Genomic DNA, 23,936 nt, shown 5'->3' on the forward strand with positions numbered 1-23,936 from the left:
CTTCTCCCCTCCTTCCCCTCAGCAGCCCCCACCCGCTGACTGCCGTAAAGCTGCCTGCGCATTCACGACAGTTAGAGAAGGCGTGCCGATCCGGACTAGGACTCGTCTCCGGTTGGTCTCTCTTTCCCCTAGGCTTCCCCGCTGTGTCTTCCGAAGCCCCGCCCCTGGCAGGGGGACACGACGCCGTTGCTAAGAGACGCCGTACGCCGAACGGGGGTCACTGCGCATGCGGAAGGAGAGGACCAGCTGGTACTCTCCGTGAACTACGGTGGCCCAGAGGAGGCAAGTGTTCCCTGGAATGGCGGTGCAAAGACCAAGTGGCATGGGCCAACCAGATCCTTGGCAGGTAACGGGGAACGGCCGGTGAGCTCTGCAGCGGGGAACGCGTGTGTGCTGCAGACTGAGGGACTGTTCCAGGAACCTGAGGTTGGGGGGGGCCTTGGAAAAGGGCGCCGTATTCCGCCGTCCCATCTCAGCGCTTCTCGGACGTAGTGCCCGGTCCTTCCGCGTGTCTCTCGGTCCCTGAGGCCCTGCTAGCGACCAGGCTTGGGGGGGTGCCTGACTTGGCGTGGAAGAAGGGACTCTCTGTGATGGTGGTGCTCGTTAAAGGATAGCAGCATTCACGGGTTCCTGTGATTGAATAGAAAGGAGGAGTGGGGCAAATGCGAGGTGGAGATTTTAAGGCAAGATTTATTAAGCGCATTTATTCAGTAATTGTTGAGTGGCCAGGCACTGTTCTAGTCGTTGGGGAGACAACAGATGCAACGATGCATGCAATCGCTTGTCCTCGTGAGCTTTCCCTATAACAAGAGAGGCAGATTGTCAGATAGAGTTGAAGAAAATAAAGCAGAATCATGGGATAGAGTTTGGTTAGGAGGTAGATGATGGACTGCTTTTGAGAGGCAGGAGAGGTCCCTGAAGAAGTGACATTTGAGCAGCGATCTGAATGAGGTGGAGCCAGACATGCCAACATCTGGGGGAAGAATTTTCCTGGCAGAGCGAATCAAAAGTGCAACGCTTGTGATGCTAGAATAGGCTTGGCTGTTCACAGGAACTGCAAGAAAGAAGGCCAGTGTGAGTTAGCAGAGAGAATAGAGGGGAGAATGATTGGCAATGAGGTTGGGTCCTGTGGGGCAAACTGCAGATCTCCTAAAACCTTATAGGCTGTGATAGGGGAGTTGCAGTATCTTATTTACTTTCCAAAATAATCTGGCTGCTCAATGGAGAAGACTGTACAGAGAAGTGGAACTAATGCAAACATGGAAAGTTGTAGTAGTCCAGATGACATTCTCATGGGTAGGTTTCCCAGAAAGGCCTACCTAATTGTATAAAAAAGAAATATTTGAATATGCAACTTCTTTTATGTTATAAAGTATATTAAGATGTTTTGGGAGAGTGGGTGTCATAAGTGTTCAGTTTCCCCCCTGACGTTTTCCTTCACATTACCAGTCTTTTGTTCAGGATTATTTGTTTGGTGCCTTCTGTACCTGAAAGGACCCTGGGCTCAATACAAGGAAGCTCACAGTTGAGTGTGGGGGAACCAAACTAGAAAATGATTAGGGACATTGAAATGAGATCAGTACTGTGATATTTAATTCTAGGAGAGCACTTGGCAAGGCCCCCTAATCCTGTCTTAGATATGTGGAAGGCATACTGGAGCTGGAGGTTTCCATGTTAAAGGTTAAGGGAGAGAAGAAGATTGAGTACAGTTCCAGAGAATCGCCTGAGCAAAGGCCAGAAGTCCTAAAACTACCCAGAGTTTGTGAAGATCACAGAGGTGAGAAGACCCCAAGAGTCAGATCTTGAAGGGCCTGGTAAGCCATGTTTAGGGGTTTGGCATTTATCTTAAAATGGAGAGGTTTTTTCGGAAAGAAGTGGGTGTATGGTGGGCAAGAAACAACCACTTTGAATCTGTTGCACTTATCCAAGGCAGGAGCAAGGTACCATAGTAGTGGCAGTGAGGATGGAGAACAGTGGGGTGAGAAGGGGTCCATGAAGATTCCCAGATTCCTAGCTTAGGTAACTAGGAGATACAGATGCCACATACTGAGATGGTGAGTGTAAGAGAAAGCAAGTTTGGGGGCTGGGGGGATACAATGAGTTGAATTTGTGCTGAAGATTCCTGTGAGACTTCCTAGTGGAGCTCTCTAGGAGGCCTTTAACTGAGAGCTAGACCATAACTGTGAATTCCGGGATCGTTAGCATGGAGATAGTATTTAAAGATATTAAGAGACCATGAAATTGCTCTAAGGATAGAGGCTCCCAACATTTAAGAGACTAACAAAGGCAAAGGATCTAGCAATGGGACTGAGAAGGAACCTCCAGAGGAGAAGGAATGCCAAAAGAAGTCACCTTAATGAATTTACCCCTTTGGCCAGTAAATCTACTGATGATATTGTAAGAGGGGAACCTCTTTTAAAGATAAAAAAAACAAAAAGGCTGTAGGGGGAGGAGAGTAAGAGGTGCATTTTAAAGTCTGAACCCTCACCATAGAGAATAATAATAATAATAATGAATAAATTAATATTCCACCATCTGGAGAACTTCAAAGGTTTCTTTCCCTTGTTCTGTGTAAAAATGCTTAAAAGAACATTCTTGCTGAACATCTGCTTGAATCAGTGAAAAATGAAAGTTTTGTTTCATTCAGAGCCAGGTTGCTAAACATAAAAGGAAAATTTTTAATCGATTCTCACTGTTTCTATAAGCCAAATCCATCCAGAAAGTATAGTTATCTGGCCATATATTCAAAATAATCTGTGCCAGCCTCAGCAGTTTCAAGAGAAGTTTCAACAAGAGTCTGGAACAATGATACTCTATTTGGAATAAAGTAACTTCCTAAAGAAGCTACTTTGAAGGATACCACACATTTTTTGGATGTACAATTTCTGCTATTTATTAAGCAGTTATTTTGTTTTCCTTTATACTCTAAGCAATCATATTTCATATTAATTACTAAATGTCCCTTTCTCCTCCAAGTATATAACAGAATTATAATTAGAAACCAGTTATATTCAGGAATATTAAATGGTATTATATTTTAGCAGCTTTTGATTTTTCAACTGTACCATGATTTCTTCCTGGCTTATTATAAAAACAAAATAACATCACATAAAGTTTGGGAAACACCTATAATATTTCAATTAATACAACTACCAGCTTTGTTTTTACACTTCTTTTTGTCTTTAAACACATTTTTTCCTAGACGTAACCTGCAAGTTCCACCTAAAGTAGTTGACCCTTTCTTAGTGGGAACCTTGATCACATCATATCACCATTCCTTTTAGGGTTATGGAATTTCAGAGTTGCAAGAGGCTTTAGGATTCATCTAGCCAGCGATTTTGAAATTTTCTTAGCATTGAAACGCCAATTAAAAAAAAATGTTAAAAGTGGTATTGTAGTATCATGTGTTTAACCTACAAGTTCAGTTTATAACACTTATTAATTATAGAATCAGGCTGTTTTGAACTCCAAAAATGCAAACGAGAGAGAGAACAAACTAACTAACTAGTTGTGGAGAACATTGTCAGCCAAGCACCCAGTCAGTTCGGGTGGAATGTTTGCTAAATGCTTGTTCAACCAAGAGATGAGGGTCTCGGGGCTTCTTAGTGAGGAAACTGAGAGTTGTCTCCTAAATCCCAGCTCTTTGAAATCTCTGGCCATTTGTTTTCACTTAAAATCCCTTGTTCAAGTTTAAAACAATTTTTTTAATTATTGGGGGATATAATTATATTATACCCAGAACATCATATTGCCAAAATTTCACAGGATGTGCTGCCAGATAATTCTAAATTGCTTTTTTTAATTGATGCTATCAAGTTTGATAATTCTTAAATGATAACTTTTCATTTCTTTAAGAGCAGTTTAGATTGCAAAATGCTTTTTAAACAAGTTAAAATTGATTAGATTTTAACAGTCAACTTCATTGCCCCCTCATTTAAGTAAATCTCAAAAGCACAAAAATTTGAAACTAATTTTACAACATATGCATGAAGTAATTCAGCATAAATGTTTATGATGTTTCAATTCATAAAACCCTGCCTCAATCAGAATCAAGCTTATACCCTGAGTAGAAAGAAACTTTAACATTGGATTCTGATTCCATTGGTGGCCAGTGGTCCAAGCTCAATGAGATTTTCCCAGCACCCCAGTGACTTCAGTGTGTGACTGCAGTTGAGAACCCCTGCCACCCAGGGGTTGTGTCCTGGCTCTTCCAGTGCTTCATGGTGGAAAGAGGAGCTCTCCATGCCTAGATGTCAGCAGACACTGTTCCTGGGACCACAGAGGGGGTTCCAGACCTGGGTGTTGTGATACAGCCGCCAGGGACATGGGTACAGCATGGTGGAGCCCCATCATCTGCCCTTTAGCCTCATCCAGTTCAGCTCTACCTGGCAGGAAAGGGGAGACATTCCACTTTACATAAACCTTGGCCCACTGCCCCAGCAAAACGGATGCTAACAAAAGAAAGGAAGCTAATCGGTGGCTTTTCAACTTCTGTGTAACTCTTGCCCTGGTAATTTAAGGGATTTTTTTTTTTTCTTCAAGGGTAATTTTCATTTTCACTTTCCTTTCACTTTTTTATAAGATGTGACTTCAACTGGTGCAGCTTCTGTTGAGCACTTTGTCAAGTATATAGGAAAAGAGTGAATAAGCTTAGAATTCAATTCGTACTATGGACAGTGTGGACATTATTTAGGATTTTTCGACATGAAATTGTTACTGTAATTTAAAATTCAGAAGATAAAAATCACATGGAATGTTTCAATCTTTTGATATCATAGTAGTACTAAAATACTTTGGAACTAATTTTAGAGTTTTTAAGATACATACACTACTACTCAACTGGCCTTAAATGACTAAAGTTAATGAAGACTGAGAGCTTGACCAAAACAATATCTTCAGGCACAAATGCATTCAACAAGTGTTTATTAAGTAGCTGCTGTATGTCAGGGCTGTGCTAGGAGCTGGGGAAGAAGCAATGACCAAAACTGACAACAATTCTCTTAGAGAGTTTACACTCTAGCATGGGAGATGTGTTTGAATCTTGGCACGGATTACTGAATTACAATTGTGGCGTGTTCCCTAAGACAAAGCACTGTGCTGTGAGATCGAGTGTATGGCTCAGGACTTCCTGAGAAAGTGAGAAAGTCATAAGTAAGCTTAAACCGAAAGGAAAAGTGGGTAGAAGAGCTTTCTAAGCAGAGGGAGCAACAAGGTCAGGAAGGAACCTCTCAAGATGATTCAATAAAGGAGTATTGGTTTCCTCCTACTTAAGTTGTATAAATGTTTTTCACCATATGAGACTTGTACTTTTTGCAAATCGTTTGAGAGGGTGCTACTTTGCTTAGGTAGGGTGGATAACCTTATTTTCTGAACTGGAAACCAAATCTTATTGTCTGGCTATGGGTACAAAATTCAGATTAGTTTGGTAAAATCTGTATAATAATGTTCTTGTATCTTTAGACATTCGCTAAACCCAGCGACTGGTGCGGATATTTGAAATGGGGCTGGGAGTGGGGGGGGGTGGGGATGGGTAGAGCCTAGATTGGTGAAGAGGAAAGATTAAAGAAAACCTTTCAGTTAAACATTTTATTCTGAAGCACCGCTAAAAACATAAAACCATATTTTAACCATTGAGGATGAAAAGGTTTTCCTATTGATAGACAGGAAATTTTCCATGGGGGATAAAAAAGGCTTAGCATTAGCGCAATGTAATATAAGCCTAATGAGCTCAGACTCCTTATTAGTAAAGTTGAGCAGATAGGTCAGTGGTTCTCAATTCCCAGTCCAGTTCTCAGACCCTTCCCAGAGTTGCCAAATCAGAATCTCTGGGGGATGGGGGCCAACCGTCTGTGTTCTAGCAAGATTTCCAAGCTATCCTGTTGCTAGAGTTGAAGAACCACTGGTCCAGATTATCTCTGAGGTGTCTTCTGGTACTAAATTGTTAGGATTCTAATGTCCAGCATCAATAAGCACTGTGTAAAAAAAAAAAAAAAAAAGTTTTCACCTGAAGTGGTCATTTCAATAGAGCCATCTGGGAAAGATACTCATGGATATTTTCCAGTGCTCAGATTTATGTTAAATGCTGAGATCCCTCAGTTATTCCAGTCCCCTGAGAACAAAACTATTTCAGTACCAATCCAGGCTCTGCGTGAATCAAGCAGTGCGGCATTTTTTGATACTTGCAGCCTTCTCAATTAAATGCAAGTTGTCAAATTGGGCTGCTTTTGTACTTTCTTATCTTTGTGACCACGCCCCACTCCTCTGTCCCTCCCCCCCTCCAGAGGCCCAATATTTGTTAGCTGATTCTTTTTGCATTCTTTATCAAGAATCTGATAACCACTGTTTCTATCTGTAATTGTTGACTAGCAGGCTTTACCTTCATACCAAGAGGAATTGGGGGCCTGTGTCAGAAACCTAACTTAATGGAGGATAATTTACTGTGGCAGGGTTCTCAGTGTCTCGGCAGTAACCTCGACTGCATCTGAAACTCCTGAGGCAGGGCCCTGTGTCCTGTTTCTACAAGCCTCAGGGGATTCTGATGCAAGCTAGTTTGAGCACCATTGTTTTAAGGAAATCTACTTGGGATAGTGCAAGCCTGCAGGTAAGGAGAGGAGACTTGAAAGAACAGCTCAAGGTAACCAAGCCCATGAGAACCACCCTCCTTCCTCCCTCGCATTTCCTGTTGGAGCCTCTTGGGGGTGGAGAGGAATGAAGACTGAAACTGGCAGAGCAAAGGAAGTGAGTGCAACTTCTGCCTCAAGTATTACAACATCCTCCTTAATGGAGCAGAATAAATTAAGTAGCTTCTCAGGCTGGGCAGATTTGAGATTATTGTTGAATTAGGCTCAAATCCAGTATTGAGGGTTTCCCAATCTATTAGCAAACTGTAATAGGTAATTCATATAAAGAAAAGTAATTTTTTCACTTTATAATATTAATCATGATAGTAATTCTTCTGTATCCCGAATTTATAAATGTGGAGTTTATCTAAAGAAAACCACATAGTAGTGGCATCTCTTTCCTCCCCCCCTTCACACATACTAGCAACTTGTTCTTTGATAATTTTGAAGTTAAATGATGGGAGAATGTTTCTGGATAAATAGAATGTGCACTTAGAAGTTCTACTTGTTTCTTACTTAGAAATGTGTCTTAAAAGAAGACGTTTTTAATATATTCTTAAATTACCAATCTGTTCAGTTTTTGACCAGAGAGTTTTAAAATTACAATATGTTTATGTTTCCATTTAATCTTATGAAATTCTATGCATGTTAACGCTAGGGATCAGAAGGCTAAAATCTGTAGCTGAAATTATTTTTTTCATTAAACTTTTTATTTTGAGAAGACTATAGAGTCACATGCATAGAGAGCCTTTACCCAGTTTGCCCCAGTGATAGCATCTTCCAAACTATAGTACAAATCACAACCCGGATATTGACCTTGATACATAGTGCTGATCTTATTCAGATTTCCCCAGTTTTACTTGTACTCACTTGTATATAGTGTATATTTAGTTCTTTGCAATTGTATCACATATAGGTTAGCATGTCTGCCACCAGTCAAGATATAGGACAGTTTTATAATCACTAGGATCCGTTGTTCTGCCCCTTATAACCCTAGCCCCTGACAACCAATAATCTGCTCTCCATCTACCTAATTTTGTCATTTTAATAACGTTTATAAATGGGGTCATATACTATGTTACCTTTTAGATTTGTGAGGTTTTTTTTTTTTTCTTCACTCAGCCTAATGCTGTTGTAATCCATCTAAGTCGTTGCCTTTTTATGGTAGGAGCATACCAAATTTTGCTTTCACCCATGGAAGGACATCTGGGTAGGTTCCAGTTTTTGGCAATTATGAATAAACGTTCTGTAAACATTCATGTATAGGTTTTTGTGAGAACCTAAGTTTTCGTCTCTCTGGGAGAAATGCCTAGGAGTGTAATGGCTGAGTCATATGTAGATGCATGTTTACTTTTTAAAGAAACTGCCAAACTGTGTTTTCCCGAGTGACTACACTATTTTACATTCCTGCCAACAATCTATGAGTGAGCTTGTTTTTCGGCATCCTCACTAGCATTTGGTGTCCCTATTTTTTATTTTAGCCATTCTGATAGGTATGTAGTGGTATCTCATGTTTTTAATTTGCATTTCCCCCATGGCTAATGATTTCTTTTCATGTGCTTATTGCCTACCTCTATACCCTCTCCAGTGAAATTCTGTTCATTTCTGTTTGCAAGAGCATACTCTACTAAAATTCTTGTGAGTTATAGATAGCTTAAGAAAAAAGGTAAAGGAATTCCTTATATACCCAGGAAATAAAACATTAAAATATCAACAATATTCATAATGAAAAGCCATAATCATTCCTCATCAGATCATTCAGATGATCATTAATATGTAATAATTCTTGTTCTACTTGATCTTGGGTTTGTAATCTCAGGGACCCATCTGCTTCTCAATTACAGTTCTAGAAATCCTAACTCAGTCCACTGGTATGTTCTCAAAATTGTTTAAACAATGCCAAAACTGGTATAGTCCTTTTCCACAGTCCTTTGTTGAAGACTGGCTGTAGCTGATTGCAGGTACTTTCAGAAAAGCATCAGAGTAAATTTAAAAAATTATCTGTAAATGACAAAAGACTTTTAATGGATGTGGTTAATTTATTACTGATAATTTTCAAAAACGAAAGATGTGATGAGAGTTCATTACAAGAATAATGCAACTGATGAGAAAATTTAGCTGTTTCTGTGGCAAGCAAAACAAGACAGAAGTCAATCCAAAAAAAAATTTTAGACAAAATATATAATGTCTGTATATAATATATATAATCTCTTTAAGCATAATGAATAATCCCATTTTCAAAGAATGGATATTATAATTAATTTATAAAAATGTTTGAACATAATCTTTACAAAGGAAAAAAATCTTCAGATTTAACATATTGTAATCCTGGCATAATATTCCATGAATATACCAAGCATATGGTTGGAATATACCAAGAATATATGGAGAATATTGAGTAAAGAGATTCACTAAGTCTGGAGTAGTTCCAAAAAATCTATATATTAATAAAATTCCAGCAGTGAGTGATGTGAATCCACTGCTAAAAACCACTGGCCCATGAAATGCAAGCTTCAGATAAAATGAAGTTGCCATCAAGTTAACATCTTAGAAAGTAACTGAGATTATGATTGATAATTGATCATTATTATTGAAGGAACTGTTGACCATTATTGATCATTAATTGATCATCAGTCATTATTGATCATAAATCATTATTGATCATAAATCATTATTGATCATTATTATTGAGGGAACTGTTCAGGCAAAACAGCATCAGGACCCTGATGAGGATCACAGGCAACAAGGACATTAGAAGTTCTCCAGGAACTTTTCATGCCTCATACAATTTCTGAAATTTTATATATATTTAACATTTTACCCCTACGATTTACCTAATGAAGGCTGAGCATCTGTTTTGATTTGACAGCTCTTCCCGTGTCACATATTAAATACATCTAGTTATTTCCAGCACTTCCCTTTTTACAAAGTGAAAGAACAAATCCGTTCTGATTTTCCAGGACCCTCTGGGAAATCTCAAAGACAATTTTAGGTGCAAAAGATATAATTTAGGATTCAGTTTTGGGAAGGCAAAATATCAAAAGTTGCCAGATTTGACATTTGAGATAGGAATTGGATCGTCAGTTACTGACCAACAACATATGGCTACCTGTTTAACCAAATTGACAGAATAAGATTTTAAAAGTAAACAGAGGTGGTAACATGATTGTAAAGAACCTTAGGTCTTTCTATGTGAGCCATGCTTGTTTTCTTAAATCAAGGGCATAAACTCAACATAAACCAGAGAAGGTTGTTCTAGTAAGACATGGAAGCCTTTTTCCTTAACAGATAGGCATTCTGCATACCTTGCATACACAGTACTGCCACCATTGCTTCTAGTTAGTCTCATTCACATGTATTGATTTTAACTTGTAACCCAGCCACTTCTGTTTCACAGGGAAAAGTAGGAGGCAGTAAATTGTGAACTGTCAAACACCAGCATTTGCAGCTGGCTGACAGAGCATATGAACATCTCATACACAGCCCTTACAGCCCAACTTCTGAAAGTGGCAAAAATGAACATTTTCATTAGCAGATGCAAATAGATAGCCTCTCTGTAGCACATAAAATTAAGAAGCAAAGTGTGTAAACTTGAATCATGTTTAGTAATCAGTGTTTCAGTATTGTCTTACTTAGAAATGATTTATGTATCAAATAACTATCCATTAATTAACCCAATTTAGTAGAAGTCTGAGGTTTTAAGTTACATAAAGAACTTGGAAATTATCTGCAAGCTGACATAATTACTGTTGAATTTAATTTATGTAAGTGCTTATTTATTTGTAAACTAATCAAAATAGAGCTCCTTTAAGAGATTTTTACGTTTAATTTGCTAATGCCATCCAGAGGTAGGAAAATATAACACAGTCACATAATTAGAGGTAAAGCAGATAGCTTATAGCTTCAATTCTAAAATTTCAGCCATGAGTTAAGCATAAACATAGAAATACAAAGCTCCCCAATCCATATATCCACTCCCCAATGAGCTTGAAGTTCTTAATTGATATTAGCTCAAAATAGGCAAGACTAACAAACCAGATTCGCTGTCCTGTCTCACCCAACAGAGACAAGGTAACCCATTAATCCACTTACAGAGGTCATCAAATAATCTATAAAACCAAAAGATGCTGGCACAAAATATCAATAAAGGACTCAAAAAGAATCAAGATCAGATTCTTACCATGTTACCAGCGGACGTGAATGCAAAGCACAGGAACAAGAACTGGACTCACCAATGGGTCCTGAGTCTGCCAGTCAGGAACGGAGCAGAAAGGGCCCCAAGAGGCCTCCTGATCTGGGCGGAGTAAGTGTGGATCCAGAGGCAAAGACCAATCTCATAAGTCTCATCCGAGTCAGGACATCAAAACTGAAAGACCAAGAATGTACCAAACAATTAGAGCGATGATTTTATTCAGGATCTTGCCATAGGGAGAACATCTATGGGTAAGGAACTTCCCAAAGAAGAGAAAACTGGGGATTTTATAAAACAGTGTAGTCATTGAGGAATGGCGCAGGTGGGTCTTATCTGAGAAGATGGAAGACCAGCTGGTCCTTTGTGCTCATCCCTTGGAGACCGAGCTCAGGTCAAGTTCAACATTATCAGGTGGAACAAAGTTACCAATATTTAGTTGTGCAAATTACTCATTAATTGTGCTAATTATGTGGAATATACATTACAGTTTGAAAATAGGATTCACTGAAAAGTTACCAAGAGTTTCACTCGTAACTTTGAATCAAAATCTGTAGTTTTCTTTATTTCTGCACTAGAGAATTGAGACAAGGCAGCATTATCTGGTGATAGTGATCAGCAACTGAAATTCTTTAGAAGCTAAACAAGAGGAAGAAGCTAGTGGAAAGAGGTTAAAGACCAAGGCTAGGTCAGTGGGCCATATTGTAGAAATGAGACCCAATATTAAGATTGCCCTCTCGCATCTCTTCCTATGAGGAAGGAGGTTAAAAATGGGCAGGGCATTTATAAACGGGTCGGGGTAGCAAATTTGTTAAGGGATAAATTTTAAGAGAACAGAAAATCATGACTTGTAAAATGAGCACATATCAGGGATACCGCCACACTCATTAATTAATTAAGGAACCAGGCAAATGTCACAACCTTTTCAAAAGAGAAGTCAAAACTATGAATTTATATGGAATAAAGGAATGCTGAAATGAATTTACAAGTGGAAGCAAAACTGGCTTTTTCCACTGGAAGGAGAATTATCCCTCTATTAGACAAGTTATTTGCATATCTTTAAACAAGAATTATTTGCACTGCTTTCAGTTGTCTACAATTTACAGAGCTATAAAATAGATAAGGCAGTGAAAGAGCTGAGCCCCATAGGATCAGTTACTTCCCTTAGGTTCCAGCATTCCATTGACCTTCTTTTGCTTATTCCGGAGTCTTAAATGTCTCCTTAACATAGTTCCTCTGTAGTAATTGCCTGCTTCCTCTGATACTGATTTATAGCAGTTGATTGCCCACATTCTCTGCTTTAAAAGCCATGCCTGAACCTAAATGACCATTCCCTTCTCCCCACTCTTATAAGTCCCCTTCATGTGGGGAGTTCAGCACAACCAGAATACCTAAATTTGCATTCAGCTACAAGTGCAGTTTGTTGATATTTGGATTGTTTTTGGTTAACAACTTTTCTCAGGGTGGCATTTTGTAAATATTTAATGGTATAGGTGATGACCAAGGGTTCTTTCTATAATATAATTTTAAATTGGAAATTAATCAATAGCCATAATACAGTTAATACTTTTTGAAGTTTATACCTTTGACCACATAGCAGTATAACTTGAGATTTTATAAATCGGGAATGAAGGTTAATGACTTAGAGTTAGCCCAGTGGTTCTCAACCAAGGGAACTTTTGACCCTAAAGGGGAATTTGATAATATCTGCAGACCATTTTTGGATTTCATAGCTGATGGGGGGGAAGGAGAGGTCATGAGTGCTACCTGCATGTGGTGGGTTCCAGGCCAGGAGGCTGCTAAGCATCTTGTGATATACAGGACAGTCCCCCACCACAAAGAGTTACCCATCCTAATATGTTAATAGGGCAGAGTTTGAGAAACCGAAGAGGAAAGCTGAAGTTTCAGTAGTGATAAAATGAAAAGTAATTTTATGTTTGCAACTTTGTATGGAAAGCAAACATATCATTTTTATGGTCTTAAAATAAGATTCTTATTACCAATTTTCCATTTAATAAATTAAACAATCAGCATTTCTTTTAACTGGAGGGAGTTGGTGATTAAATAGAAATGGTCGCCTCTGTAATATAATGAATATCTTAAAAGTGTTTTTCCTATTTTAGGTTTTACTGAAGAAGTGTCTTAGAGAGTCATCTCATTTCCAGGATCCATAGTACTTACAATTTGGAGTTGTCAACCTTCTTATAAAAGATACATTTTAGAAGTCGAAATGAAAGCTTTCAGTGAAGTTTTAGAACAGTTATACAAAAAGGTACTAATTGGAGCCTCACTTGAAAAACACAGCCAGGAGTACGTCTTCTATCTCAATCCCGCGTTTTCCGATCAAGATTTCTCTCCATCTGCCTCCCTAGAATGGCCGGACACCCGTGGGAGCCAGGAGAAGAACCAGCCACACTTTGCCCACTTGGCTGCCTCTTGTGTGGCTCCCAAATGTCTGAAGAGACAGCCCCAGATGGGCAGTGCCCGAGAGATTACACTGCTTCAGTTGACAGTGATCAAAGTGATGATAACCAGAATAGTGTCTAGCAAAACTGAGTTCCACACAAAGGAGAAATACAGCGATATTGTTAAAATTCTTTTAAAATCATCTGAAGTGGATTCTAAATTGGTAAGCCATTTGCTTCTTTTTGTTTGTTTGTTTTTTCTGTTTTTGAGATGTAGATTTTAAAATAAAAGTTTTAAAAACAGCAATAGCAGTTAAGTATTTGCTCTTCTGCAGATCTCTCTGTTCCAGAATTCAGATAAATTGTTATCCCACATGACTGCAAAGTGCCTTGCGTTGCTTCTGTATTTCCAACTGAGAGAGGAGGTAAGATAAGTAATAACATTAGGCATTATTATTGTTCTTACAGTTTCTTTAAAACTGCTCTTTGGCATTTGATTTTATCCTTCAGATCCTTGTATTAATAGAATGTTTTGCTCACATGATACATGTGTAAATCCACAAAAGTGGAAAAATGGAATAAGGTAACAAGGATTAGAGTCTTAAATTTATTGTAAATCATGATAAATCAGATTCTTAACCCAAGGTGTGAGTGTCAAGGGAGCAGTACGTATCTTTAGGTCAAGAGTCCAGGAATTTGTTTAGATTCTCAAAGGAGTGGGTAGCACTCCCCCATCCCTGCCAAAAAAAAAAAATGTTCAGATCTCCTGCTTGAGACCAAAATCATTTTCACAGATTTGATACAAATAAAGTCTAAGAATGGTCCTCAGTGTGGTGAAAAACAATATAAACGAATGCACCATCAGATTTTTCTCTTTTAAATCAGTTAATAAACAAATCTAAGCATTTTCTGACTTCTTTCAGCTATAATTGCTTCTTTCTTTTAAAGTAACATTTTTTTCCTGAATATAAGAGGTGGAATTTATAGTAGAAAATTTGAAAAATGAGAAAAAGTATAAAGCATAAAATAAAAATTACACATCATGCCACCACCTAGAGATGAACACTACTAATATTTTCATGTTTCCTTCTGTTCATTTATTTCTATGGCATATTGAATTTCCTGACTTAAAGAATGCTAGGATATTTCTGTTCTTTCTCGTTTTATCAAAATGTGTCATACGTATTTTTGCAAGTGGGTATGTTATTATGTGAACAATGTTGTATGAAGTCATTGTGTATAATAGCTAATTTGTAATTGTAATGAAAATGCTGTGTCATAACTTACTACCTTTTTTTGTTTTCTTACTTATAGATAACATTAAGTAATTCCTGGATAGCTTTTTGTCAAAAAAATCTTTCTGAGTACACTGAGAGTGATAAGATAGCATCCTGTCTCTGGACTCTTACAATGGTAATAAAAGAAATCTTTAAAGATACATGTTCACAAAAAACAGGTAGGAATTATATGTTACCCCATAAACAACCACCATTATCTTGCTCCCAAGGAGCATTATATTTATAATGAAGAATAAAATTTATTTTACAATGTCTGGTCTGTCTTGTCAGAATCTCTCCCCTTATTTGTTAATTGAAGGTGCCTTTTTAAAAGAAAAAAAAAGTTACTAGGAAAAACGTTAAAGCTTTTCATTATTATTATATATGTATATTTATCCCTTGCATGGTTTGATCTGTTTATATTTGTAAAAATTTATGTTAATGGTAGTTATTAACAGTTACTCTTTGTATACTTATTTGTTCATGTTAGAGGTAAACAATCCAAATCTATTTCTTCATCCTGTAAAGTGATAATATTTATGAAAATTAAAGTGTAATACTGTGTTTTAAGAAGTCTTTGTTTTCCCTGTTGTTTATAATTCCAGAAATTCTAAAGCAGTTCCTGGCTCCTTTTGACAGTGTTTTTGAAGTATTTTACAACTCCCTATTTTCTCAGCATTTTGAAAACTGCCAAGATACTTCTAAAATAATAAACAGCTTGATGAGTTTCCTGGAGTTGCTTGAACTTCTTATAGCCTCCAGAATCTACCTGAAATTGCATTTCGCTTGCCAGAGGATTTTATTTTTTAGACCTTCTTGTGTGTTAGACATTATTACCTGGCCAGTTCAGGCTTTCGTCAAAAGGAAGTTCATCCTATTTGTTAAAAAGTGCCTTCTTTGTAAAGTGGGTGAAGACCTCTTTCCTGGATCTGCCCCTGCCGTAATGCCACCAGATCTTCATTTGGATGTGGACATGTTGGCTTTAGCTAATGCCGTTTTGGAAGCTGTGAATTTGGGGTTGTTGAGAACATTGTCTGTTCATGGAAAACCTTCCTTCTTTGGTGGCGATGAAGTTCAGCCTGGATGTAAAAGTATCTCTGGTCAAGATCAAGCAATCCTTAGAGCAGTGAGCTTAGTTTTAATTAAATCCTTAGAAATCAAGTTTCAGAATTGTACTCCAGCAAATGAAATGGAAGGTAATTATCCAAACTTAAGTAAAATAATTCATAATTACCAAATCTCAGGACTAGTGTAAATGTCACTAATTTATTTAAGCTATGTGTTATCCTAGTTAGAATTTATTAAATTTTCTTAAAACAAAATAGAGATCTGGAATTACTTTAAGGAGCATGTTCAATTTTTCTAGGCTAAACTGCGATTGTGAATGATGTAGGTAAAAAAAAAAAAAAAGAAATTGCTGTCGAGTCACCTCAAATAAGTGATGTAAGTCAATTCGTATTCAGATTTTTATAGTGTATTACTTAAATTGACCTTCATAAAATTAGTATACCTACTAGTAAAGGTTATTGATAATTTGAAATTGAATTGAAACTAATGTGTGAGAAGTTAAATTGGCAAAGAAATTGTTGCATATAATTTCCGGAATGTTAATTGGAAATGATTTTTCTGAGTTAAATTCCACAAGAGCCATTTAAAATAGGGTATTAGATTTAGGCGTTGGGGAAGTCATGTTCTCCATTTCTCCTGAGAAAAATGAAGAGTAAACAGCTCTAAATAAGCTTCCTACATATCCAATGTAAAGTTTATTCGAATTGTAAGCAGTGACTTTCCTGAGTTGCTTTGGATATCATTTAGCCTTTTTTTTTTTTTTTTTTTTTTAATTTTACTAGAGAAGTTGTAGGTTTGCAGAAAATACAGAGTTCCCTTAATCCCCTCTCACATCTGCTCTTCTCCTTATTAACATTTTGTGTTAGTGTGGTACCTTTGTTACAACTGATGAAACAATATTATATAATTATGCTATTAACTACAGTTTACATCAGGGTTCACTATTTGCCTTGTACAGTCATTTTTTTTTTTAATTTATTCTGGTTTACATATATATAACCTAAAATTTCCCATTTGGCACACATTCAAATGTGTTATTCAGTGAAGTTAATTACATTCGTAATGTTGTGCTACCACCACCATTGTCCATTACAAAATTTTCCATGACCCCAAACAGAAACTCTGCACCCATTAAGCATTAACTTCCCACTCCCTACCCCACCCATCTCCAGATAACTGTATTCTAGTTTCTGACTCTATGAATTTGCATATTCTTACTTTCATGTCAGTATGATCATACAGTATTTGTCCTTCTCTGTCTGGCTTATTTCACTCAACATGATGTCTTTAAGGTTCATCCATGTTACATATATCAGAACTTCATTCTTTTTCACAGCTGTATTCTATTGTACATTGTATGCATATTTCATGTTTTGTTTATCCATTCATCAGTTGATAAACACTTGGGTTGTTTCCAGCTGTGAGCAATTGTGAATAGTGCCACTATGAACATTGGTGTGCAAATATCTGTTCAAGTCTGCTTTCAGTTCTTTTGGGTTTATGCCTAGAAGTGGGATTGCCAGGTTATGTAGTAATTCTATACTTAACTTTCTGAAGAACCGCCAGACTGTTTTCCTGTGTGGCTGTAATATTTTACATTCCCACAAACAGTGAATGAGTATTCCTATTTCTTGCCATCTACTCCAACATTTATTTTCCATTTTTCTTAATAGTACCCATTCTAATGGTATGAAATGGTATCTCATTGTGGTTTTGATTTGCATTTCTGCATGTGCTATGTGGCCATTTGTATAGCTTCTTTGGAGAAATGTCTGTTCAAGTCTTTTGCCAATTACTTGTGTTGTCTTTTTGTTGTTGAGTTTTTAATATACACTCTGAATATTAAACCCTTATCAGATAGGTGGTTTTCCAATATTTTTCTCCATTCTGCAGGTTGTCTTTTTTTGCTTTCATGATTAAAGTCCTTTGATGCACAAAAAAGTTTCTAATTTTGATGAAGTCCCATTTATCAGTTTTTCTCCTTTGTTGGTTGTGCTTTTGGTGTAGTCTAAGAAACCATTGCCTAACACAAGGTCCTAAAGATGCTTCCCAATGTTTTCTTCTAGGAATTTTATACTTCTGGTTCTTATATTTAGGACTTTGATCCATTTTGAGTTGAATTTTGTATACAGTGTGAGATAGGGAGTCCACCTTCATTCTTTTACATATGGTATCCACTTTTCTTAGCACCATTTGTTGAAGAGACTCTTCTTTCCCTGTTGAGTGGGCTCGGCAGCCTTGTCAAAAATCAAGTAACCATAGATGTGAGGGTTGATTTCCTGAACTCTCAGTTTGATTCCATTTGTCTGTATGTGTCTCTATGCCAGTATCATGCTGTTTTGATTGCCTTGGCTTTATAATAAGCTTTAAGATCAGGAAATCTGAGTCCTCCCATGTCATTTTTTTCAAGGTGTCTTTGGCTATTCAGGTCCCTGACCCTTCCATATAAATTTGAGGATTGACTTTTCCATTTCTGCAAAGAAGGCTGTTGGAATTTGATTGGGATTGTGTTGAATCTGTCAATTGCTTTGGCTAGAACTGACATCTTAATATTTAGTCTGCCAATCCATGAACATGGAATGTCCTCCCATTTATTTAGGTCTACTTTGATTTCTCTTAGCAGTATTTTACATTTTTTTTGTGTACAGATTCTTTACTTCCTTGGTTAGAATTATCTCTAGATATTTGATTCTTTTAGTTGCTACTGCAAATGGAATTTCTTGATTTGCTCTTCAGATTGTTTATTATTACTATATAGAAACATTACTGATTGTTGTGGGTTCATCTTGTGTCTGGCCATGTTGCTCTATTTCTCTTATTATTAGTTCTAGTAGCTTTTCTGTGGATTTTTCAGCATTTCCTCTATATAGGATCATATTGCTTGCAAATAAGGGACATTTTACTTCTTCTTTTCCAGTTTGGATGCCTTTATTTCTCTTGCCTAATTGCTCTGACTACAACTCCCAGTATAATGTTGAATAACAGTGGTGAGAGTAGACATCCTTGTCTTGTTCCTGATCTTAGAAGGAAAGCTTTTCATATTTCACCGTTGAGTATGATGTTAGCAGTGGATTTTTCATATATGCTGTTTATCATGTTGAGAAAGTTTCCTTCTATTCCCAGTTATCCAAGTGTTTTTACCAAGAAGGGGTGCTGGATTTTGTCATATGCCTTTTCTGCAACAATTGAGATGATTAGTGGTTTTTTCCCTTTGTTCTTAAAGTAGTGTATTACATTAATTGATTTTCTTATGTTGACCACCCTTACCTACCTAGGATAAACCCCTCTTGATCATGTCGTATAATTCTTTTAATGTGCTGTTGGATTCTGTTTGCTAGTATTTTGTTGAGAGTTTTTGGATCATTATGCATAAGGTATACTGATCTGTAATTTTCTTGCAGTATCTTTATCTGCCTTTGGTATTAGGGTGATGTTGGCCTCATAGAATGAGTTAGGAAGTGTTCCCTCCTCTTCAGTTTTTTTGAATTGTCTGAGCAGGATTGGTGTATTCTTGGAGTGTTGGTAAAGTTAACCAAGGAAGCCATCTGATCGTGGGCTTTTCTTTATTGGGAGGTTTTTTGTTTTGTTTTATTTTTGTTTGTTTGTTTTTAAATGCAGTTTTATTGAGATATATTCATATACCATACAATCCATTTGAAGCATACAGTCAGTGGCTCACAGTATCATCATATAGTTGTACATTCATCACCATGATCAATTTCAGAGCATTACTCCTGTTCATAAAGTCAGAGCTGGACTGCACAACCACAGGCCTTTCTTACAGGAGCTCAAGTGAAGAGCAGAAAGCACCTATCGTTTAGCTTTTAATAACTATACTTTAGTTATAATTCTGTGCAGTTATAATTTACAACACTAGGTGGCATGTGTCATGCAATTCAGAGTTTTAAGTTGCAATTAAAACTCCCTGATACCTGTTTGTTTTTTGTGCCCATTATCTTAATGCTTTAAACAAATAAACAGAACAATCTTTTTCCAATGATTTAAGGCAAAGTTATTTTTGTTTGGTTGCATTGTTGCCTCTAATTAACAGACAGTCGTAACATCCAGTGAAGTTATTTCCATTGTCTACTCATTTATTCGTATGCTTTTAGCAACAATTTACATAATGGGTATACTTTTATTTCTCAGAGATAATTAGTTGTTTGGCATCTGTAGCAAATAGACAGCATGGCTGCCCTTTTTTACTATATACTCTTGGGCAAGTCACTTTTCTCTGAGCTTCATAATGTTCTCTTCTGTGCAATATAGAGATAATCCCTAATTCACAGGACTTTTGCAAAGTGTGAACTCTCCTAATGCATCTTAAAGTACCTTAGACACTATAATTTTATATATAGGCAAGGTGTTACTAATATATTCTTTACTATTGCCTACACTTTGAAATTTGCATTTTTTGAAGTTGATTTACAGAGATTGATGTCTGAGTTACTGACCTTCTTAAAGCCTCATCTCCAGCCCTCTCTGCAATTGCACAATCCCTGTGAGTGGCTGTCCAGGGTCTTCATAGAACAAGACGATGACATGCTGGAGGCTGCCAAGGCATCCCTGGGCATCTACCTCAAGTTGACCAAGTTGGTGTTTTTTAAAGTAATTGTTGTGCCACCTACCTGCCAGGAAAGCAGAAAGCATTTTTAATAATGAGCTGGGTATATTATTTAGTTTCCATAGTTAAGGAAAATTATTGTGGTTTCCTTATGAATTCCAGTTCCTTTCATTAATCCTGCCTACGTGAAAATGAGATTACATTGAGTTCTCATTATGAAAACTTGGCTGGCTGGGCAGATTTGGGGAAGTAGAACTAGACTGGAATCAGAAAACCTGGGTTCTGGTTTATTCTCTGCCTCTGGTTTACCTGTGTGATCAGGAGTAAGTTAATAAATACTTCTCCAGATCTTAATTTAATTGGTGTTTAAGAGCTCTTTGCACCTCTAAGACTTACTTTTCTGTACTGAGCTTCTACAAACATGAATTTTGATTTTTACCTTTATGGTGAGTACATACTTGTAGGTGATCAAGGGAATTGTTCCAGATTTTCATTTGAATATACAGTTGAATTGGAGCTAATATATTGTTTAGGGAAATATCCCAAACTGGTTATGAAGTTATAGTATTACTGATTGACCTTTTATACTGATGCTGTTTCTGTTTTATTAAAACAGGTATATTTGGGGTAATATCTTCTTGTGGCAGATAACTATAATTGGGTATGAAGTTAATAACTGATGACCTTTTACACTATTTCTGCTTCTGCTTTATTAAAACCCTAAAGCATTTGCTTTATTTTCATTTCTTTCTTGGCCTGGGAAATAGGGATTTCTTACTAATGATTGGTGGTGCAGTATTTTGCTGCCAGTACTTGTATTATGACAATGCTGGCAATGGCTGCTTTCAAACTGTAAATGTTGGAGGCCAATATTCAAAAAGTTCTAATCAAGAACACAAAATTCCTGCATGTGATTTGAATTAGGCTCAAAAACCAGTCAAATACAAATTTAGTATGACAAGGCACAAGCTTTTAGAATATATCTTAGTTGTACTCAAAATTGGCTTCTTTCTCCTCAGGAAATGTGAAGCCTCTGAATTAAATTCACTTTATAGATGGATTTCTAACTTTCTGAACATAATTCATCATGTCCAAAGAAACATGTCCTTGTGTCGTGTTTGTGTGTGTTTTCTTTTTAACTTAGTTGTATTAGTTAAAATTCTTTGGTTGTAAATGATAGAAATACACTTAAACTAGTATAAGTAGAAAGAAAAGGAATTTATTGCTTGTGATTTGGTAATTCCAAGGAGTCTCAAGTTGACATCAGACATAACTTTGTATATAGAGGTTCAGTCATATAATTGATTAATCTTCCTCCTTTTCTCCACCTCACATCTCTTAATTCATTCTCAGACAACAGGTCTTATAGTTATTTTCAATAGCTCCAGCAAAAGTCCCAGGGAAGATGTGATTAGCCTGGCTTGGGTCACAGATTTCCTATCGGAACCAATCATTGTGGCCAGGAGCCCATCGGTCACTCTGGGTCATAGGCCCATCCCTCCTGGGGGGTGTGGAAGGAGTGGAGGAAGTTAAACTCCAGTCCCACTGTACCACATGGGATTAGTTACCCAGAAAAAGGAGAGAGTCTGTTATCAGGAAGAAGGGTAGGCAAAAAGTAGAGCTACCAAAAGTCAGTGGACTTCATTTGTTTTACTGAAACAGATTTATTTAGAGTGTGTGGGGAAAGAAATTGGTTTTGAAAAAAAATTCAACAAGTTTTTTTTTTTTAGTAGATTAAAACATAATCTGGTGGGTGAATAATTACATTATATGTAAAGTACATCTGTTAAAGCTGCTGTGTTGGGTTTTTTTTTTTTTGGTAATTAATCTGGTTCTCCATCATCTTTAATCTCAGAGACTGCTGTAAAGCTACTGAAAGAAGCCTGACCCAAGAAAAAGTAAGGTGGAACCATCACACACATGAAAATGGCTATAATCCTCACTGTATTTTCTTATTCTTCTTAAAAAATATAGGATTTGATTCTACCGTTCTTCTTGACTTTTTGATTTCATCAGAAACCTGTTTTCTTGAATATTTTGTTAGATATTTAAAATTACTCCAAAAAGACTGGGGTAATTTTTTCACCATTTCCAAGTACTTTGATGCAACTGAATCTGAAGATGACTTTGATGTTTGTGGTTGTTTGCCTTCACTTATCCAAGAAAGGAATACCAACCAAATGGAACCACTCTATTTGACTGCTCTTGATGGTCACATACATGCTAATGCTTGGAGCTCCTGGGCCTCTGATTTTTCTGAACCGCCCAACCAGGTTGTGACATCTCAGGAGACCCCCACCCTTCTCCAGGCTGATAGCCTGACTTCCCCTCAAACTTCTCAAAGTCTGGTGGATTATGACAGCTCTGATGATTCTGAAGTGGAATCCACAGATCAGCATTTAGCAAACAGCAAACAGACATCTCTACACCAAGAGACAATTAAGAAGATTCAACACACAGCTGGGTCAGGAACGGATAAAGAGTTTGTACTAGAGCCTGAGTCAAGGCTTCTGGTGCCAAAAGGCTCTGAAACTTGTTTCTCCATTGACCATGAAGTAGCTCCAAATAATATTGCTTCTGAAATGGGAATATCCTACAGAACAGTTAAATGCTTTGAAGAACTACAAGCTGCTGTTAACCGTTTGCAGAAAAAAAATCTTTTCCCATATAACCCAAAAGCACTTTTGAAGTTGTTAAAACTTATTGAGACAATATATAAGAGTAAGAATGCTTTGTAAAACTGGCATTTTACTTCCAGGAACTATTTCCCCTTAATAACAAATTTGCCTCATGAGATAATCGTAAAAGAAAAAAAGTTAGCTCAAAAGGGTTTTTAAAGTCAAGTCTTTTTGCCTCATTGGAAACAGCCTAATGACTGAAAAAGATCCATCAAATGACAGGGATCCAGGTTTACGCCACATGAACTTTATGGTAATTCAAACTTGCACAAAATTTGGAATGGTTATTATTTCCCCTGAGGTATTTAAGTGTCTTGTGATATGTAACAAATTTAAGATCTTAGCAGTTTTTGCAAGAGAAGTGATAGCTCTGTGTACATGGTCTATTCGATGAACATGAGTCTCTTAAAATTTTTAAATCACTAGGTGATTTTCCTGTTTAAATGTTTGTGATATGAATAATTCTGTCTTTCCTGGGGGTGGCAGTAAATTAAAATAATGTTTTTATTGGATTTGATTAACATGAGCAGCACTTATTTTGCTGATGAGTCTGTTATTAAAGCAAATGGAAATGCTATTGTTAAAATATTTTTAAGTGGTCTTTTTTTTTTTCAGGCAGGGGGCAGGGGGACACCTACCAGACCTTAAAATATATTTTAAGGCTATGATAAGCAAAATGGTTTAGTACTCACATAGAAATGGAAAGATCAGCCAAAGAGGGTTACTAATTAAAATAAGAAGATGCCATGCGTTCTGGTTTGCTAATGCTGCCATTAAGCAAAATACCAGAATTGGATTGGCTTTTATAAAGGGGGTTTATTTCATTACACAGTTATAGTCTTAAGGCCACAAAGTGTCCAAGGTAAGGCATCAACAATCGGATACCTTCATCGAACGAAGGCCAGTAGCATCCAGTAAAACTTCTAGGCTGGGAATGCACGTGGCTGGCACCTGCTGATCCCGTATTGTGTTCTAGCTCCTCTTTCAGTTGCTGTGAGTTCTTCAAAATGTTGCTCTTGGGGCATTTGTCCTCTGTTAGCTTCTCCAGAGCCAAAGTCTGCTTTCAATGGCCATCTTCAAAATGTCTCTCTCAGTTGCTCTGAGTTCCTTCTGTTTGTCAGCTTTTTATATGCCT

The 23,936-nt window shown here is 37.1% G+C and overlaps 1 protein-coding gene across 9 annotated transcripts; it reads left to right on the forward strand.

The window, feature by feature from the left end:
* The first annotated feature begins 18 nt into the window (after positions 1-18).
* LINS1 (lines homolog 1) lies at positions 19-23,389 on the forward strand. 9 transcript variants are annotated; one of them, XM_037832900.1, is made up of 8 exons: positions 19-363; positions 12,933-13,438; positions 13,550-13,639; positions 14,529-14,670; positions 15,097-15,687; positions 19,980-20,151; positions 20,740-20,784; positions 21,979-23,389. In XM_037832900.1, the coding sequence occupies exons 2-8, from the start codon at positions 13,040-13,042 to the stop codon at positions 22,859-22,861; spliced, it is 2,322 nt and encodes a 773-aa protein (XP_037688828.1). In that variant the 5' UTR covers positions 19-363; positions 12,933-13,039; the 3' UTR covers positions 22,862-23,389. The 9 variants fall into 9 exon arrangements, with proteins under 9 accessions (XP_037688828.1, XP_037688826.1, XP_037688832.1 ...); XM_037832898.1 differs by having other exon boundaries at positions 19-346; XM_037832904.1 differs by having other exon boundaries at positions 140-346; positions 13,182-13,438.
* The last annotated feature ends 547 nt before the right edge of the window (positions 23,390-23,936 follow it).

This window comes from Choloepus didactylus, chromosome 4, assembly GCF_015220235.1.
Source record: "Choloepus didactylus isolate mChoDid1 chromosome 4, mChoDid1.pri, whole genome shotgun sequence".
Taxonomy (NCBI): Eukaryota; Metazoa; Chordata; class Mammalia; order Pilosa; family Megalonychidae; genus Choloepus; species Choloepus didactylus.

Excerpts from the sequence above, each read along its gene's own strand:
- LINS1 (XM_037832900.1), top strand. The coding sequence starts at position 13,040 with ATGAAAGCTTTCAGTGAAGTTTTAGAACAGTTATACAAAAAGGTACTA. Across the intron at positions 13,439-13,549 it reads CTGAAGTGGATTCTAAATTG|ATCTCTCTGTTCCAGAATTC; the intron begins GTAAGCCATTTG and ends GCTCTTCTGCAG. Across the intron at positions 13,640-14,528 it reads ATTTCCAACTGAGAGAGGAG|ATAACATTAAGTAATTCCTG; the intron begins GTAAGATAAGTA and ends TCTTACTTATAG.